We start from the raw sequence: 14115 nt of genomic DNA, 5'->3' as shown, positions 1-14115 counted from the left end.
TATCCGTTTTCTATTACTTGATTCTTACATTGCGGGTTGTCTGGAGGAGATCGCTATTAGCGACAAGACCGCCTTGTGCATATTTATACCTACTTATTTTGTTACATGATGAATATTGTTTTATATATATTTTTTATGTACAATAAAGAATATATCTATCTATCTATCTATCTAATAATCTTATGTAAGATTAATCGCATGTACGATTATTAATTCCAGACAGTAAAATGACATTTCAGTGACAGTTGCAGTTGTCATTTTACTGACTGGAATGAATAATCATGCAATATGCTGCATGTAGTACTCACTGGAGGGCGTGTCGAACACGTTGCTGGGGTCCTTGAGGATGTACTTCCGCAGGTTGAGGTACTGCTCCTTCTGCGCCTCCACCTGCGTGTGCACCGCCTGCAGCCGCGCCGCCAGCGCCACCAGCGACTCGTGCATGCGCCGGATGCCCAACGTCAGCTCTGTTTTAACAAAATGACCAAACGGGGTAATAATGAGAGTCTTTACAATGTCATTGGCTACATCATTATTTAACTGGCTAGTTGACGTGTATTTTTAAAGGGTTTTAAATTGTTCATTATCTGTCTATTAGATTGTAAAAAATATATCAAAATCAGTCATTAACTTCAATTACGTCAGGTAATAATGTTAATAGATAATGGTGATAACAATTACTTAGTCGAAAACTTAAAATTAAAGTTTCGTACTTTTTTGTACGCCCAAATTTTGTGTACGAGTTATGACGATGATGAAGACGATCAGCATGCCACTGACCTTGTTCGCTGAGCAGCTTGGGCGAGGCCTGCATCTGCTTGTCCGCCGCGTCCATCTGGCTGCGGAAGGTGATGAGCTGCTGCTCCAGCTCCGCGATCAGCTCCTTGATGTACAGCGGCGGAGACACGCCCTCGGGGTCCGCGCCTGCTGTATGTGGCACAAGGTATTTCATTAGTTACTAGTATTATAAAGAGGTAAAGTTTTGTGAGCTTTTGTGTTAAAACCAGTTCATACTACTTTAATATTTTAGTTGAGTAGTGAGCAATTTAGTAGCTAAACATAAAAAAGGGTATATTCGCTAGTAGTATTACCATTAGCAGAGCTGCAAAGCAGAGCTGTGATAGCCCAGTGAGTCCGACCTCTGCTTCTGATTACGTAGGGTGTGGATTTGAATCCTGTCCTGTCTGTCTGTCCAGATTATTTTTCTTTTCAGACGTTTGAGATAGTCTTGTATAGTGAGCTAAGCTGCCAGTGGATTGGGATGGTGTTCCAATCGCCGTTTACAAGTCCTGCTACACTGTTGGACTTCCTCTTTCACTGTTTTGATGCACCTCCAACTTTTCAGTTGTGTGCATTTTAAGAAATTAAATATCACGTGTCTCAAACGGTGAAGATAAACATCGTGAGGAAACCTGCACACCAGAGAATTTTCATAATTCTCTGCGTGTGTGAAGCCTGCCAATCCGCATTGGGTTAGCGTGGTGGACTACTGGCCTAACCCCTCTCATTCTGAGAGGAGACTCAAGCTCAGCAGCGATATCGTGCAATCAGAAAGACTGTGAGCAGATGAGTTTTAAATTTGATGTTGGTATGACATGAGTATCCCCCTCTAGATAGTTATACAGAGACATATTGTTGTTAAGACTGGAGTATTACACATCCAGCTCCGAGATCCTTTTTCTTTTCAGACGTTTGAGATAGTCTTGTATAGTGAGCTGAGCTGCCAGTGGATTGGGATGGTGTTCCAATCGTCGTTTACAAGTCCTGCTACACTGTTGGACTTCCTCTTTCACTGTTTTGATACACAGATACTCATGGATCTCGCTAATAAGTTATTGCATAATTAGAACACAGGAAGTAAAACTATAAGAAATGTAACAGTAATTGTTATCAATTGTAAATTATAATACTGTATGACTTTTTCAAAATAGCAACTGATGAGTTTCTTGCCGGTGTCTTCTCAGCAGAACCTGCCTTCCGAACCGGTGGTAGAATCTTTACAAATAGTCAACTGACGTGTCAAAAGTGCTTGTAAACTGAGCCTACTTGAAATAAATGATTTTTGATTTGATTAGAAGAAAAACAAAGAGAATAGAAGAAGCATATAACATTAGGACCGTGTTGCAGTATACCTGGTCACAACAAGGATAAGGAAACTTAAATGGAAATGGACAGGCCACATAATAAGAGGTACTGAAAAATGGAATAAAAATATTATATATTGGTACCCAAGAAACAGCAAAAGGAATCGAGGCAGACAGTTCCGAAGATGGGAGGCGTGGACAAGGAAGGCGTTGAACCGACCTAAATGGAAAGAAGAAGACCTAATGGAGGTCATTGCCAAAGTTGGGCAAACAGACAAAGTTGCTGGTGTCACCTTAGATTTAGAAACTATATAAAATATGTACTAAGTTGTCTGAATAAAGGCTAATATTATTATTATTATACAGTATACCTGGCGCGTCTCGCACGGCGGTTTCGGCCGCGGCTAGCGCGTTGGCGGCGGCGGCGCGCAGGCGGAAGGACTGCGCCCGGGAGCGGCCGCACTCGCCGCGCAGCGCTAGTATGGCGCGCAGCATGCTCTCCGCCTCTCGGGCCACCTGCAATATAAATCTATATATACAGGTGGCTCGGAAGTATTTGCCATAACTCTAGGGCAGAGTTTCCCCAACTTTTTTGTGTAGTAGACCGCTTGCCATGTTTTTCCGTGTTGGGTAGACCCCTACTTATTTGATATCGAGTGTCATAGGCTATGTTTGATCCCATATTCACACGGGAACGGGAACTACGTAATTGAAAGTGCGGGGCGTCATATAGCGGAATTTCTGCGTCTTTTAAAAATTTTGTATTATCTCCGAAACTATTTAACTAATTAACATACTGTAAAGGGCAAATCTTATCTCCATAACATCCTTGTGATTATTAAATAATTTATTTTGATAAGGATTGAAGTTAAGTAGTATAAATAATGACGTAAACCTAAGTATATAAAATTAATATTTTTTAAAACACTAAAGGTGCTATATCTGCTAAAATATAAAAGATAGATATACGGTGTCGCGGACTTTTTTGTAGAACTTTTAAAGGTACACAAATCCTCCATACATTGATTTTAATTTTACACAATGGATAAGTCAGCGCATGCGAATCTGTTTATGATGAATTTCGGTCCGACCTGTATGACAAAAACTATGATAACTCTGCTAATATATACGATACCTATACCTATCACAATTCAACGCGGGAATGCTGCCTGCGTGATGGGCACCCTACCAAGGGCGGCAAATTTTGATAAATATTTTTAGGTATTAGTTTTAATTTTAATTTATTTTAATTTTGTAGTTGTAGTTGTATTGATATTTCCTTATATTTTATTTTCATAATAAGTATAGCCTATTTAAGTATTATCTTCATTAATAAAATTTGAATAAATTGGTTGATACCTATATATAATATATGCCTATAGCAATCCTCGATAACGTAGCATTCTACTGGTGAAAGAATTGAAATCGGATCAGTAGTTCCAAAGATTACCCCATTTAAAGAATGTTACAAACTTACAAACTTTACTTCTTTATAATATTAAGTAAAGATATGATGTAAAAAATAGGTCTATGTTTTATGATCCACTATCGTGGAAACCATTTTCATTTAATGGACCCCCAAATGTCACTGACATGGACCATTTGCAGTTTGTCATAGACCCCTAGGGGTTGATATAGACCACTTTGGGAATCACTGCTCTAGGGTTATATTCTTTATGGAAAATTAATTAAAAATGTCTAAGAAATATGTGTTCTAAAATTAATATTTCCGGGGTAAATAGATCTTAAATTGTGTCCCTTATATTGCATCCCTATAATGACGTATTTATATTTTAAAATGCAACACTGTCGCTTTATTACCAAAGGCATGGGAAGTCGGTATTATTTGAATTACTTTGTATAAAAACATGTTTTTTTTTTGTAGTTAATTATGCAGTTTGGTTCCTCTAAGTGGTCTCGTCAACAGCATGAAGTTAGGGGTAATACTCCCGAGCACCCTGTATACCCGAGTACCCTCAACTAAAATTTTCAAAATATCTTCAATGTACAGAATTTGAAGTGTTACATTTATATTATAAGTATAAATATAATTCTCACCTTATGCAATGGCTTGGTATTAACTCGCATTACGTCAGAACTGAGTGACTTTTGCTTTTTAACAAACTCCTTAAAGGATTCAACAGTTGTCGATATTTCATTAGGTAGTTTGGTTTGCTTTGGTGGTTCACCTGAAAACATAAGTTTTATCAAAATGTGTGTCTGTCTCGTGTGATTATACTCTGTAAAGAATTTCTGATACCAAAATATGTACGAATATATTCAATAAATATGTTGCAGGGATTTGGTCAAATCATGGTGGATGTTAAAATAAATAACAACACAATTTTAACTTTTCCCTTAACAAATCCAATGAATTGGACAGTGAAGTGTTGTCAGACTTTGCATGCCTGTGATGTGTTGTCGGTCCTTGCATGCCTGTGAAGTGTTGTCAATCCTTGCATGCCTAGCAAAGTGTTGTCGGACCTTGTATGCCGGCAAAGTGTTGTCGGCCGTTGCATGCCTGTGAAGTGTTGTCAGACCTTGCATGTCTGTGAAGTGTTGTCAGACCTTGCATGTCTGGTAAAGTGTTGTAGGACCTTGCATGCCTGGCAAAGTGGCGTTGTACCTTGTATGCCAGGCAAAGTGTTGTAGAGCCTTGCATGCCTGGCAAACTGGTAATCCAAGGTCATGCCCGCTAAAGTGTTGTCGAACCACCTGCTTGGTCTGACATTGAGATTATAGAGAAGAGAGAGAAACAAATAATAATAATAATAATAATATTTATTGATTCACTAGTACACATAAAAATAATTTACATAAGTCTGTGATCTCCACACTAGGATTCCCTGTATTGTGGTAATCACTTTCTTCCACAGTAGTGAAACAAGAATATAACAGTTTATGAAGTGTGTGACAAACAAGTTAAGTTAGGTAGTAAAGTTAAGTTAGGTGGTAAGTTCTTAATGCTAAGTTTATATAATTCAAAATAATTACAATACATAATATGTGAATATGCGTGTGTGGTGTTGGGTGTGTATGTGTGTGTTGTGTGTTTGTGGTGTGTGTGGGGGAATGTGTGAGTGTATGTATGTCAATAAATTAATCCATGCGTTAATCACATAGTTTAATTTAATTTCAGCAATTTTTCGGTTTCTTCATAATTAATTTCCTCAAACCATTTATTTAAGAGTTGTTTGCATTTATACCTCGACACGTGTGTGATTTTAAGTGCTCTGTTGACTTTAGTGTATATGAATGGTCCGGAGAAGGCGAAAGATTTACGTGCAAACTGGGTGCGTAACACAGGACATATCCACCTTTGAAGACGAAAGCGCTTGTTTACTGTCAAAGCTGCCGTTTTGTGAAACCTCAAAACGACACTTTTGATGTAAAGTTGTCTAACACGCAGATAACCAAGTTCGCGGTACAGAGTATCAGTTGGATATCGGAATGGCTTCTTGTAGGCAGCTTTCAAAACTGCTCGCTGGGCTCGCTCTAATTTCATGAAGTAGCTTTTGCAGGCTCCCCCCCAGGCGGGCAGGCAATAGCTTAAAATAGACTGGCAAAATGACTCATACAAAAGCCCAATAACCTCTTCGTTGGCCACATTACGAAGTTTTTTAAATATGAATATGAGCTTTCTTAATCTACCACTTAATGCGTATATATGTTTATCCCATCTCAACCCTTCATCTAGTATAACTCCTAGATATACTCTCTGACATGTTCCAGTGTAGGACATTGACAGGTTTTATCAGGATTATATTTGCATGAGTGTAGTTTAATATGTAGTTGTTCTTTTGAATCCGTTCGAGTTGACATTCTGAAAGCAATGAATTTGGTTTTGTTACCATTAAGCGTAAGAAGATGGTCTCCAAGCCATGAAGAAACATCCTGTAAGCCTTGTTGACATAGATGTCTTACTGAATCCCAACTATCACCGTGGAATATTATTGCAGTGTCGTCCGCAAAGCTGAACAATCGTGCTTGATTAAGGCTAAGTGCACAGAGGTCGTTTATGTAGGTCAAAAATAAGGTAGGGCCAAGCACACTACCTTGAGGAACTCCGAAGTGAATTTCTGTTTGATCACTAGATAACTCATCAATAGTAACTTTTTGTTTGCGGTCAGTTAAATAAGATTGAAACCATTGTAGCGTTACACCGCGTATTCAGAGGGCCTCTAATTTAGCAATCAGTATTTTCCGAGATATGGTATCAAACGCTTTAGCTAGATCGAGAAATAAGCCTATACATTTGTTTCCGCCATCCAGTTTCTTAGTTACGTAGTCTGTAAGTTCTGTGACGGCATCCTCTGTCGATCTATTAGCCCTAAATCCATATTGATTGGTTGAAAGAAGACCATTCAGTTCTAAATAGCTTAAAAGTCTTTTATTAACGATTTTTTCAACAATTTTGGATACGCTTGAGAGAAGAGAGATGGGTCTATAATTAGATAAATCACCAGGGTCACCGTTTTTTAATATGGGACATACGTTAGCTATCTTAAACTTTTTTGGAACAATCCCACTAGATAAGCTGAGATTACATAAGAAGGCGATGGGACTAGCTAGTTGGAGTTTACATTTTTTCAAAAGCACGTTTGAGATAATTAAAAATGAAGTTTGGCTTTAGGTTAGGTTGTAACTATGATAAAAACTTACTTTTCCCATCAGCAGAAGTTGTATTTGTTATCCCAGGCTGGGCAACTCCACCCAGACCCAAACTTGGCGCAGCTGAAAATAGAAATAATATTTCAGAGTGCCTAGTGGTAGTTTTCAATGTTTTCAGACTGTGACAATCGCGTATACGTAAACGCGAATTTATATGGAATTTAAACAGTTTTGCAGTAATGCCACTAGATGGCACTGTTTCAATTCCTTAGAAATTCGCGTTTACGTTGACGCGATCGTCACAGTATCAAACTGCCACTAGCCACACAGATAAACTTCACAGTGTAGCAAAATTTATTGTACTTTAGTAGTATGCAATATACAACAAATCATTGTTAAATGAAAACCTCAAACTTTACCTACTTCTAATACTAACTTTTTTAATTTTGCATTTGAAAACATGATTTCTTTTTTAACGCTTACATAAATGACGTGATTTTTAATCATTTTACAAACTAAATACCATGTTACAAATTACTTTATTCTGAATGATTTTTTATTTAATGAATGATTTTCATTACTAATAAGTAATAGGAATAACTATTAATGGGGAAAATTATATTACACTTTATCCTATATTAATAATAATATATAATTAGTTAATTGATAATTCAACAAATGTTACATAAAATATTAAATCGTTGCGTTTTTAATACCTGAAACTGGTGCTACATCAGTGAAATTACATTTCTCTTTATTACCTGCAAAAGTGCATTGGGCTTTTTTGAATACGCATTACAAATATTCAAGTACTGAAGTATTGCATGTTTCTTAACTGACTCAAAAAAGTTTCTCAATTCAAAGCATTGATATCAATCAGCAATCAGTAGAGTAGTATTGATATAGCAATCAGAAGTCTTTCAAAGTGTTGCCATCATATCTTCATTATTTTTTTAAACAATTGATAAAATGAACTACATATTTAAGACAATTTTAAAAAAGTGTCAACTAGCCTACTTCTATAGAATTGAAACAGTTGCGTAGTAATGCCACTAGATCGCTGGTTCAATTCCTTAGAAATAAGCGTTTACGGTTACGCGATAAGGAAGACAGTGGAAAGGTATGACAGTAGATTTTGTAATTGTTTTTTAATTAGGTTAAGTAGGTTAATTAGGTTTTAAAAATAAAGTTATTAAGGCAGTAAAGTTATCATGGAGCAAACTAAAAACTGAAAAGTGAAATCCTTTTAAAAATAATATTCAACAAACTTGTTCAGGTGGTGCCAAACCAAATAGGTTCTATAAAATTGAACTTTTTCTTGTTTTTTGAAACCACCGTCTATAAAATTTAACTTTTTTTGTTTTTTTGAAACCACCATTAAATCAATCAGTAGATAGTAAATAGGCACACTTATTTTTTGCTAGTGTAATACATCTCTTTGAAGTCACTATATAATTTTTTTTCAAATTTTGATGTTTTAATCATCAAAATTTTCAAAAAATTCAAATTTAATTCATTCATATATCTCAATTAGGCTTAGTTAAACCAACTTATGTCACAATTTAATGGTGGCAATTAAAGTCGAAAACTTAAAATCACAGTAACGAGGGTTCAAACGCGTCTTGGTCTGAGAAGAGCCCACAACAAACTCAAAAGTATTTTTTTTGTTTGCCACCATTCAAATGTTTTGTTAAAAAAACTTTATATTCTAATCCTTTATAGGATATCAAATAAAAAGAGTTTGCAGACACTTGATTTATAGAGAAAAATTCGATCAAAAAGGAAATTTAGAAAAAAACTATTTTTTACAAGCACCCTTTTTGAAGTCAGTTAAAAAACGGTTATTAACTTACATGAAGGTGTTATAGTGTGATAGCCATCTCGTCTGGCAGACTTTAGTGAATAACACCTATTGTCCACGCTTTCACTTAAAGGCATCATTTGGAAGGTTTGTGTCAGTGGGACGAAGGGGGGGTGAGAGGAGATTTGGTATGGATGCATTACACTGGAAAAGGATAATTATTCTTTAAAAGGATTCAACATTATCAACCCATATTCAAATCAATGCTGAAGGCCAATAGTCCACCAAGCTGGCCAAATGCGGATTGGCAGACTTCACACACGCAGAGATTTAAGAAAATTGTCTAATAAGCAGGTTTGCTCACGATGTTTTCCATCACCGTTTGAGATACGTGATATTTAATTTCTTAAAATGCACACAACTGAAAAGTTGGATGAGCATGCCCCGGACCGGATTCGAGCCCACACCCTCCGGAGTCGGTGGCAGAGGTCATATCCACTGGGCTATCACAGCTCTCAAAAGGATAAGCTACATTTTTTTTTTTTAATATTTTATTATATGCCCATTTTAATGGCACACTATAGGGCCAGTGGGCCTGTTCACTATTTTGGTCTTTCTAGTCAACCTATTAAAATAAACATCAAATCAATATTGAGAAATGTCATCTACCTTACTGTACCTGAATGAAACCTGCATACCAGAGAATTTTCTTAATTCTCTGCATTGAAGTCTGCCAATCCGCATTGGGCGAGCGTGGTGGACTATTGGCCTACCCCCTCTCATTCTGAGAGTTCAACAGTGAGCCGAATATGGGTTGATAATGATGATGATGATGATGATGGAGCATGATGAACTCTTACCAGTAGTAGTAGCAGTATTTGTGGCACCAAATAAACCAAAACCAGACTGTGTGGTGGTTGTGGTGGTGCCGAAACCGAAGCCACCCAAACCGCCCAGCCCTGCGCTGGTGGTTGTGGTGGTAGTACCAAACGACAACCCTGAAACAAAATTTTAATTATATTATTTAATCTCTCTGGAAAGCAGTGTTGGTCGATCCCCACTAGGTGGGCCGAGGACATCAAGCGGTTTGCAGGGAGCCACTGGATGCTGGTGGCCCAATGCAAGAGGCTTTTGTCCAGCAGTGAACGTCCAACAGCTGATAACGATGATGATGATGATGATGATGATTATTGAACCATAACATAGGGTTCTAACCACTATACAATCTAATCTAACTCAGCTGAACAGGATTCAGGAAGCTTGACAATATATCCGAAATTCCAAAATTCTGAAGACAAAAGTCTTTGAACAGTGCTTGTGGCTAGTTATCACCTTACCTGTCAAGACATACCGCCAAGCAATATAACATTCCGGTATGTTGTGTACACACCGAAAGAGGTGTGGATTTTCATCCTCCTCCTTCTATGTTAGATTGCATCATAACTTACTATCAGGGTAGTCAAGGGCTAACTTATAAAGATATTCTTTTAAACAAAATACCTGTCGAAGCAGCAGTACTAGTTCCAAAGTTGAGACCACCGGTTCCCAATCCAGCGCCAAATGATGTATTCGCAGCACCAAACGCCGGCGCTGTTGTACCTACAGCACAATAATAAAATCTTTAATTAAGGAATACCACTTCCAAACAAGACCAGTAGTTTTGAAGAAATTACACGTGGGAATTGTAGGAAGTGGTTGGAGCATTTATTTGACCCATAAGGGTCAAATAAATGCTCCAACCAATTCCTACAATTCATCCCATACAATCATTTCTCCCTTGCTACTTCAATAAAATTGCTCATCAATAAAAGCAGCTAAAGAATCATGTTTTCTGTACGGTTACCCCTTTAAATATTAATTTTATCCTATTTCTAAAATCTAAATACATCTGTGAAAATTACAACTAAAAATCACAGTAGATAATTATAAACATATATGTCTGGGATATCATATATAAAACACTGAGTTCCTGTAAACATCTATTAGCTTTGTAGCTTGTAAAATTAGAACTCATTTTTATCACCCTCACTTACTTTATCTGTGTGTTCAGTGGGGAGTTTTCAATGTTTTTTTACTATGACAATCGTGTAAACGTAAACGCGAATTTCCAAGTAATTGAAACAGCGCCATCTAGTGGCACTATTGCACAACTGTTTCAATTCCTTAGAAATTCGCGTTTGCGGTTACGCGATCGTCACAGTATGAAAACAACCATTAAATAGATGGGTGAAGGTTGTTTTTAATAAAGATACATAACAGTATACTTGCCAAAAGCTGGTGCAGCAGTTCCAAAAGCAGGCGCCGAAGTTGTAGCACCAAAAGATAGAGATGTGGTGCCACCAAACGCAGGTGCACTGGTTGCTGCACCAAAACTGGTGTTAGCACCAAAAGCTGGTGCTGCCGAGGTTGCACCAAATGCCGCGGTTGTACCTGTAGGGAGCCACATTAAACTTTATCCTTAACCACCAATGCAAAAGAGGGGTGTTATAAGTTTGCCTATGACATCATTCTCAAATTGATGGACTGATTTCGATGCAATTATTTCACTACCTTCTTTTTAATAACCTTACTAACACTGATTGTCCATTCTACTTTGGGTATAACTTATTAAGGTAGGTGATTGAATGTAAGAAAAGAATACTTTATTATTTTAATATGTTAAGACTCGACATTCAGTGTTAACGCAGACAGTGTTAAGGTTATTTGAAGTGAAATAACTGCACTGTTACTCTTTGGGCTCTTTGCTTATAAACAAAAAAACAGCAACATATAAATGTGTGTCAATTTCATCACAAGATCTCAAAAACCACTCAAAATTTGATAGGCAGGTAGTTCAGAGTTAGTAGACGTCCACCGAGAATGGATTTTGCAAGAGGGCCAGATTAAAGAGGTCTAAGAGCGGACCAGGTCACAGGTGTCCGGTAGTACTGTATAGACTGCAGTTACATTTCATTTCTAGGCTAAAGCAGGGAGCAACTACTTGACAAGTTTTAACATAATTTTTTGTCAAATCTGTAAGCAGAGTGATTAACAGTGATCAGCGAGTCTGTACCTTAGGTACAATGTGTTGTTGCAAAAAACATTAATGTAAAAAAATTACTTACCAAAAGCTGGTGTAGTCCCAAAAGCCGGTGTTGTGGTGCCAAATGCTGGTGCAGTGGACGTAGCCCCAAAAGCAGGAGTGGAGCCAAATGTAGAGGTCCCGGCCCCAAAAGCAGGAGCTGATGTTGCCGGAGTACCAAAGAGGCCGGTGGAGGGTTGAGATGTTGCAGTTAAACCAAAACCTGTTGTCGCTGGCCTGGAAAATTACACAATAAGTTTATATATTAAGTATTATTTATATAAAATACTAGCAGACCCAGTCTAGCTTCGCGTTGACTAATGTGTGCTTCTTCCCTACCTTTCCCTACTCCAACCCTACCCTACCCTTACCCAAGCCCTACCCTAAACATACCCTAACCCTACCCTACTGTAACCTACCCCTACCCTAAACATACCCTAACTATACCCTACCCTAACTTTATACATGCTATGTATCAGAGATGGCACTGTATAAAAAGATTTTCCTGCTTTTCTGTTGAAATTTTTCTTGAAATTTCTTTGCTATAAATCTCACGGAGCCTGAGACCTTTCCAACGAATGCAAAACCGTGGAAATTGGTTAGTGCGTTCTGGAGTTATAGTGTCAGGAAGGAAAATAGACTTATTTCTTATATAGTTGACTTGTGTCAAACGGGTGGAACAATTTTTATGAATCTTTGTGTGGATTTCAGGTAGGTCTGAGAAACGCCTAACATCTATTTTCATACCCTTAAGGAACAATTATTTTATACTATAGATATGTTACATGCCTACAAAATCACAGCAAGTGATCCAAATTCAGCAACTCCACTGAACGCACAATTTTGTCTTTACTTACGTTGTATATTTATGTTATCACACAACTCAATATTCTAGACAATAATAAGGTATTGTGTGTAAATTATTCTATTTAGTAAGTGACTAAATAAAATTATGACAATTATGCACATTTGTCTGTCTCTATTGATGCACTAGTGCCCCATCTCTAGTATAAATTTCCAGTGTTGCCCCTGAGAGAACAATTTATAAGGCATGTTTGCTGGGTCACTTAGTTTTAGATTTAGATAAACTTTAGATTGCCCAAGAAGTATGCTGAAGTGAATATAGAGATTTATATCAGTAGTCCAAACTTTTTGAGTTAATAATTGATGTTTAAAAAACATGAATATAGTTCAAAGTGGCACTGTTTATTCATACATAGAAAATTTCGTAAAACAAAGATTTTATGCTTCATGCAATCATACTACAAACAATTATAATAATTAGATTCGAAGGAATAGAGTAACTTTTACAGAAAATTTTACCAGTTAGCTTCATGCTATGCAACCTGTTAAGTACAAGATGATGTAAAAGGTAAAATTAATTACAATTATGTAAGATTTAAAGAATTACGATTTAGTTCAATAGTTCAATCTTCTCGGAAAAAGGGATTCGAAATTTGAGAGAAATGACAGTTATCAAAAAAACTTTGTTATTTTGAGGTTACGTATCAACTATTTTAACTTTTTCAACCTGATTTTACAGCGAAGATTTCTACGATTGTAGACACTGTCGTAATAAAAAACAATAATAATTATTGTAACTTTACTTACTTGTTAGCGCCAAAACTAAAACCAGTAAGCCCTGCTGTAGCCGGAGCGCTAGAAGGCGTTCCAAAATTGAAAGACATTTTAAAGCTGTAAACTTTTGGAATATCTTATTCTCTAATAGGAATTAAGAATACACTTTTATGAAACCAAATTAGTACTTTGCTGAAAAAAGTTTTGATATTTTCATTTTACATTTGCACTTTTGAAATTCAAAATCCGAGAGAATGGAGAATAAACCACAGACACAAAGAGTATAATAAGTATATGGGCACAGACAATAGGCATCACAAACGTCAAATGAACGCTTTTTGAAGTTATTACTTAACAATTTTAATTCCTCTGAGCAACTCTACAGACAAGCAATTTGTTTTAATTTCATAAAATAAAAAATAGTTAATACGTCTGAGGTAAAATTATATACATTATTCGCTATCATTCATCTGATGCAAAGACTTATTTTTAGAAGGTCATAGACAATAAAACTTAAAAGGCGTCAAAAATTTTGATACGTTAAACTTGAATTTTTCTATTTCGTAATAATCGTTTATAAAATAATACTGAAAAATGAATTACCTTGCCAACGGAGGTAACCTCATGTGGTCCTGCCAAGCTATTTTTAAAACCACTCCCGTTGCTATGAATATTTGCAGTGAAATGAGACTGTATACTCCAATGCCTCCTAAGCCCATAGACTATCAGAGTAAATTTATGGCGAAGCAATATAAAAACCTGGTCACCGGCAATATTCGAATTTCAAGCGGTTACAGCAACCCAGGAAATTTTTTGCAATCGCAATTTTTATTTGCATAAAAAGCAAATTGCAAATTAAATAATTATTGATTCAAATAATATATTGTTTGTTTAGATTAATTTCTGTAATTATTGAAATGTGACGCCTGAAACTTCTTCCGCGTAATAATCAGTGCAATTTCATTCCCTTTTTTACTCAA

The 14115-nt window shown here is 36.6% G+C and overlaps 1 protein-coding gene across 4 annotated transcripts in view; it reads right to left on the bottom strand.

The window, feature by feature from the left end:
- LOC112043697 (nuclear pore complex protein Nup58) overlaps nucleotides 1–13425 on the bottom strand; it is a 29110-nt gene extending 15685 nt beyond the window's left edge. For 3 of the 4 annotated variants that reach the window (XR_008252068.1, XR_008252067.1, XM_052888804.1), the window contains exons 1-10: nucleotides 13169–13425; nucleotides 11601–11794; nucleotides 10765–10926; nucleotides 9997–10095; nucleotides 9357–9494; nucleotides 6747–6818; nucleotides 4143–4273; nucleotides 2456–2600; nucleotides 781–927; nucleotides 309–467 (exon numbers count right to left, since the gene is read on the bottom strand). Coding sequence is in view for 2 of the 4 variants with exons in the window: in XM_052888804.1 (XP_052744764.1) it covers nucleotides 309–467; nucleotides 781–927; nucleotides 2456–2600; nucleotides 4143–4273; nucleotides 6747–6818; nucleotides 9357–9494; nucleotides 9997–10095; nucleotides 10765–10926; nucleotides 11601–11794; nucleotides 13169–13245 (1324 nt within the window). In the remaining 2 variants the exon portion in view is untranslated. The remainder of the gene's footprint in view (nucleotides 1–308; nucleotides 468–780; nucleotides 928–2455; nucleotides 2601–4142; nucleotides 4274–6746; nucleotides 6819–9356; nucleotides 9495–9996; nucleotides 10096–10764; nucleotides 10927–11600; nucleotides 11795–13168) is intronic. The other variant, XM_052888805.1, reaches the window with a different exon arrangement.
- Nucleotides 13426–14115: the final 690 nt, after the last annotated feature.

This window comes from Bicyclus anynana, chromosome 23 (genome assembly GCF_947172395.1).
Source record: "Bicyclus anynana chromosome 23, ilBicAnyn1.1, whole genome shotgun sequence".
Taxonomy (NCBI): Eukaryota; Metazoa; Arthropoda; class Insecta; order Lepidoptera; family Nymphalidae; genus Bicyclus; species Bicyclus anynana.
The sequence above is the reverse complement of the archived record's forward strand: the minus strand, read 5'-3'. Positions and strand labels throughout refer to the sequence as shown.